This window comes from Peromyscus leucopus, chromosome 8b (assembly GCF_004664715.2).
Source record: "Peromyscus leucopus breed LL Stock chromosome 8b, UCI_PerLeu_2.1, whole genome shotgun sequence".
Taxonomy (NCBI): Eukaryota; Metazoa; Chordata; class Mammalia; order Rodentia; family Cricetidae; genus Peromyscus; species Peromyscus leucopus.
The window spans coordinates 90,356,698-90,361,598 of record NC_051086.1 but is presented as its reverse complement, the minus strand read 5'-3'; the positions used below and the strand labels follow the sequence as shown (position 1 = coordinate 90,361,598).

The following is a 4,901-nucleotide window of genomic DNA, read 5'->3' as shown; positions in this document are numbered from 1 at the left end:
TGGTGCCACCCGATGGCGCTCTGGGCGAAGAGGTCCAGCTGCAGCAGTCTCCCGAGCCCAGAGTGGCCAGATGGTTTTCAAACTTTGGCAACATCAACAAGTACATAGAGAAGCTCTTCAACAACGGGTGGGCTGGCGGAGGAATGGGGGGAGGGATACCTGGCACCCCACTCACTTCTCGGCCCCACGATCTCTGCAATGACGTATCCCCTAGTTTGAAGAAACCCAAAAACCTCAAGAAACCATCCAACTCTACCAAACCCACCCCGTCGAGTACCACAGTACATCCTTACTTGAACATCACGAACCCCACGACCGCAGAACACCAGCAAACCCCAAGCCCCGCCCCTTGGGCTCCAGCCATAACGCAGCCAGCAGAGGCCTCCACCTATATCCTTGAGCAGGTGGGTAGGAGAGAGAGGGGAAACTCCTGGGGAGGTAAAAGGGGTATGCCAGGGCCAGGGGTGTTCCTCACCAGCCTGTACCTTGACCTCCAGACACCTGGCCAGAATCTGACTACCCTTGGGCCCTTTTAGACGATGAGACGGACCTCTGTTCCTCCCTACCCACGCAGCACGGACAGACAATAAAGAGAAATAGCAGGACTAACAAGATGGCTCCAGGTTACTTGCCACTAGCCTGCCGGCCAGAGCTCCCTTCCGGATCTCTTAAGATGGAAGAAAGGACGCGTACCGTGACTAGCGTGTGTACACACACACACATCATACAAACCACAATAACAATAAAGGGACGGATAAACAAATAAATTTTAAAAAAGAATCTCTATGGCTTCTGTGGCTTCTGTGGGCACTGGCAGGAAGGGCCTGTCCCTTCAGTGAGGAAGGGGACTCTGTAATTCCTCCCGTGAGATAAACAGGTCTCAGCCTAGGTTTGTCCCCCTCCCCAATCACCCTGCAACCTACCCACCCACCCTCCACCACCTCACCCCTGTCCTCTGCTTCCAGAGAGACTGGCTGTGACTCAGAGAGACAGAAGATGAAAGAATTGGTCCCAGCAACTTCAAAACAGGGGCTCCAGCCAGACCTGCTCCCTGCCAAGGTTCACCACACCACACCGGTGGGAATGCTGGTCTAGCCTGTGAAAGCGGCACAAAAACAAGCACAGTGGGTGGAGTCTAGGGGACCTCCCCCATCCTGAACCTGCTAGAGCCCCTTCCTGAAGCCTGATCGCCAGAGAGTTCTGGTCAGGGCCACACACTCCTTCCCATATCATCCGGCTATCAGACCCGGTGTGAAGGGGCAGGTCCCTAACTTCTTCCTCTAAGAATGTTTACCTTTCTCCATAGAACCCATCTCAGGCTGAGAGATGGCTCGGGGCTTAGCTGCTCTTCCAGGAAATCCAGAGGTTCCAAGCACCTACACTGGGTTCTACAACCATCTGAAACTCTAGTTCCAGGAGATCTGAAACCCTCTTCTGGCCTCCAAAGGCACCAGGTACACAGGCAGTGCGCAGACATATATGTAGTCAACACCCATACAGTAAAATAAACTAGAAGCCATCACCTAAGCTGCCAGAAGGAACTGGAACTTCAGGCTCTAGCACCATCATTTAAGCCCTGCTCTCCTGCAGAAACCTCTCTATCCCCTCCTAGACACCCCTGGGACTTGAGAATCAACTTGAGCCAGGCATTTGCAGCGTAGCTGCCCCCTGTACAAGCCTTCGGCCCTTTGGGACAGGTTCTGCCTCCAGGTCATTCACACTCAACACAGAAGCACAATTACAATGTCATTGTTATGGGATCAATGCCAAATGCTGAGCCTGGCAAAGTGGACTTTCATCCAGCAAGCCTGTCGCCCCCAGGCCCTTCAGACAGCCTCTGGCAGAGATGGGAGAAGCCATTCTGTGAATGTCTTATGTCTTCCATTCCCCATGACGTCCCTATCCACAAAAGTTCCCAGAAAGGGCAGTCAAGTTCACTCTCTCTCTCATTTTGCATACACACTCCACCACCACCACCACCACCACCAACAACAACAACAACAACACACACCACCACCACCATCACACCATCATCACCACCACCATACCACCACCACCATCACACCATCATCACCACCACCACCACCACCACCATCACTACCACCACCACCACAGCACCATACCATCTCCACCTATGCAGGCTGCCCAGTGTGGGTAGACAGTCTACAGGGACTCTTCAGGAAGTACCTGGGTCTTCCCTCCTTGCCCCAAGAACCAACACGTGGATGCCACAGGTTGGACACAGGGAGGTGTTCAGAACGTCTGACTAACTGTGTCTCCTCCCTGGGGACAACAGCTCCCTGCGGCTTTCTCCCAGCGGTGGCTACAACCCATGCTCAGGCTGGCAGTTCACTACCTCTCAGGACAACCCATTCTCTCCAGATTTCTAGAGAACAGTTCTGAGACCACCCTACAAGTCAGACAACTGTCTTCCCACCAGCACTAGACCGCAGGGACTGCCCCCGCCCCATGCCAAGGGCACTTTAATATAAATGATTCTTCCCCCACTGCCTGGGGTATAGGGAGCAGTCTTGAGGGTACATGTAGGAACAGGTTAGCCTCGGGCTGAAGAGCTGGATGGCTTAGAGGTGCTGGGACAGGAAGATTAAACTCAAAACTGCCACATCACAGAGCTTCAGGGTAGTCTCACGTCTCTCTGGACCACAACTTGCCCCTTTGTGAAAAGGGTGAGTTGAGCCTCTACAGACACTCGTGCTCATCCTAACTCCCCTCTCCACCTCAGCCTCCCTGTCTGTGAATTTTACCTTTTCCTGCCCATATGGGCGCGCGTGCGCACGGGGGCACACACACACACACACACACACACACACACACACACACGAGGTTGGGATTTTTAATTTGCTGTATTTAGTTTGTAGGGGGCAGGCTACAAATTCTGGGCTGTTGCTAGAATGCAGAGGAAGGGGCTGGACCAGTGCTGTTCCACAGCCACAGGCAGGAAACAGGCGGGGCACTCCAGGTCCACCGGGCTGAGCTCCCTGTAAGGAAAGAAAGGACAGTGAGAAAGGACAGCCCTTGTTCTCTCTGAGACCCTGTTTTCCTTCCCCCTCCTCCAGATCGCCACTTTCCAGACCTGTCCTGAGCTCCAGGGAGCCGAGCAGGGAATCAAACCAGCCAGGGGCTGGTGCATGGGGGGAGCTGCATTCTGGGAAGTCCAGCTGTGTTCGCCTCATCTCTCTTCCCGTACCTGGTAAGGAAGACAGCTGGGATAAGTGTGGTACTCAGGTGTCAGCTCACCGGGCTTGTATCCCCTCCCCCACCCACCCCTGTAGACACTGTCCTGCCCACAGCACAAGGACCCAAGCCACTCGGTAGGAATACTGTTTTCTCAGAGCAGGCATGGAAGGAACTGGGACTAGTGTTAGGGCTCTCTCTCTCTCTCTCTCTCTCTCTCTCTCTCTCTCTCTCTCTCTCACACACACACACACACACACACACACACACACGCACACACGCACACACGCACACATGCACACACACACACACACACACACACACACACACACACACCCCGTACCTCGGCCTGGTTTGTGTGTTGATATATCTGCGGAGCTGAGTAGCGTACTGGGCCATCTGCTCTGGTGAAGCATAGTCCCCTGGGTACATTGGCTCCAGTGGGGCCCCCCAGGCACCCTGCAGGGGCTGCAGCAGCAGAGCCACCCAGGTGGATAGGAAAAACAGGGAGAGGCAGCAGTACGCAGCGGCCATCTAAAGAACAAGGAGCAGGGTGAAAACAGAACGTAGTCCATCTGCGGATCCTCCTGCGTCCAGGACCTACCCACCACCACACATTTCTTCAAGCTAAGCCTGGGGACAAGGACAGATGAAAGAGCTACCAGCATCTACCACCTTCCTTCCCTAGAAAGCAAGGACACCTACGCACACACACACCCCTCAATGACCAGGTCAGCAGCCAAAGGTTAGCCCTGGCCTGGGCAACATAGAAAAGCAGAGCAGAGGACGGGCGGCGGCGGCGGCGGCGGCGGCGGCGGCGGCGGTGCACGCCTTTAATCCCAGCACTCGGAAGGCAGAGCCAGGTGGATCTCTGTGAGTTCGAGGCCAGCCTGGACTACCAAGTGAGTCCCAGGAAAGGCGCAAAGATACACAGAGAAGCCCTGTCTCGAAAAACAAAAAACAAAAAACAAAACAAAAAAAAGAAAGAAAGAAAAGCAAAGCAGAGCAGAGAACGCGGATATGAGGGCTGGAGACACAGGACTTATGGCATTGATGGCTCTGAGGATGCAAGAATGGCCATGGCTAGTGGGAAACACCGGGTGGGGGGTGCAGAATTCACTTGCAAAGCAAAGGAACAGAAGCCTATGGCACTGTGGGTCCAGCCTTCCATTGACAGGTGTGTACAGATGTAGAGAGAGACTGAAGGAGGATCTTAGGCCTCTTGAGGGCCTCAGTCTCACAAAGCACCAATTCTTACCCTCTAATTCCAGCCTCCACTCAAGAGGTCCCCAGAGGCAGGGCAGGATGAGCCCACTTACCCTGTATCCTGAGCAAGTGGGTGCTGGACCACGCAGACACCTGCCTCCTGCTGGACTGGTCTCCCTGCGCATGGCTGTGCCCCTTTATAGTCCTCGGCACCCCAAGAGTCCCCGCCTCCTGCCAGCCTTCAACCCCATTTGGCTGTCTCCCTGGTACCTGCAATACATGCACTGCACCCAGAAAGAGGAAGGCACCATCCAGGGCAGTGTTCTCGGTGTCAGAGTAGACCAGAATGAACGAGGCTGGACCACGGCAAGGGTCTCCTGTGGGGTCTGCACCCAGCTTTGGGCACCACAACAGACTTGATTCATAAATGACAGAGTCCTGACATGATAGCCCAGAGGTTCTAGTTGGTGGCCTCAGTACAGCCTCCCCAGGGACAACCC

The 4,901-nt window shown here is 54.6% G+C and overlaps 1 protein-coding gene across 1 annotated transcript; it reads right to left on the bottom strand.

Annotated features, from left to right (window-relative positions):
* Positions 1-1,020: 1,020 nt before the first annotated feature.
* On the bottom strand, positions 1,021-4,650 carry Ppy (pancreatic polypeptide). The gene is given in 6 exon segments (XM_028882539.2): positions 1,021-1,096; positions 2,965-2,999; positions 3,095-3,141; positions 3,144-3,208; positions 3,539-3,729; positions 4,515-4,650. Coding segments are annotated over 6 exon segments (486 nt in total). The 5' UTR covers positions 4,587-4,650.
* Positions 4,651-4,901: the final 251 nt, after the last annotated feature.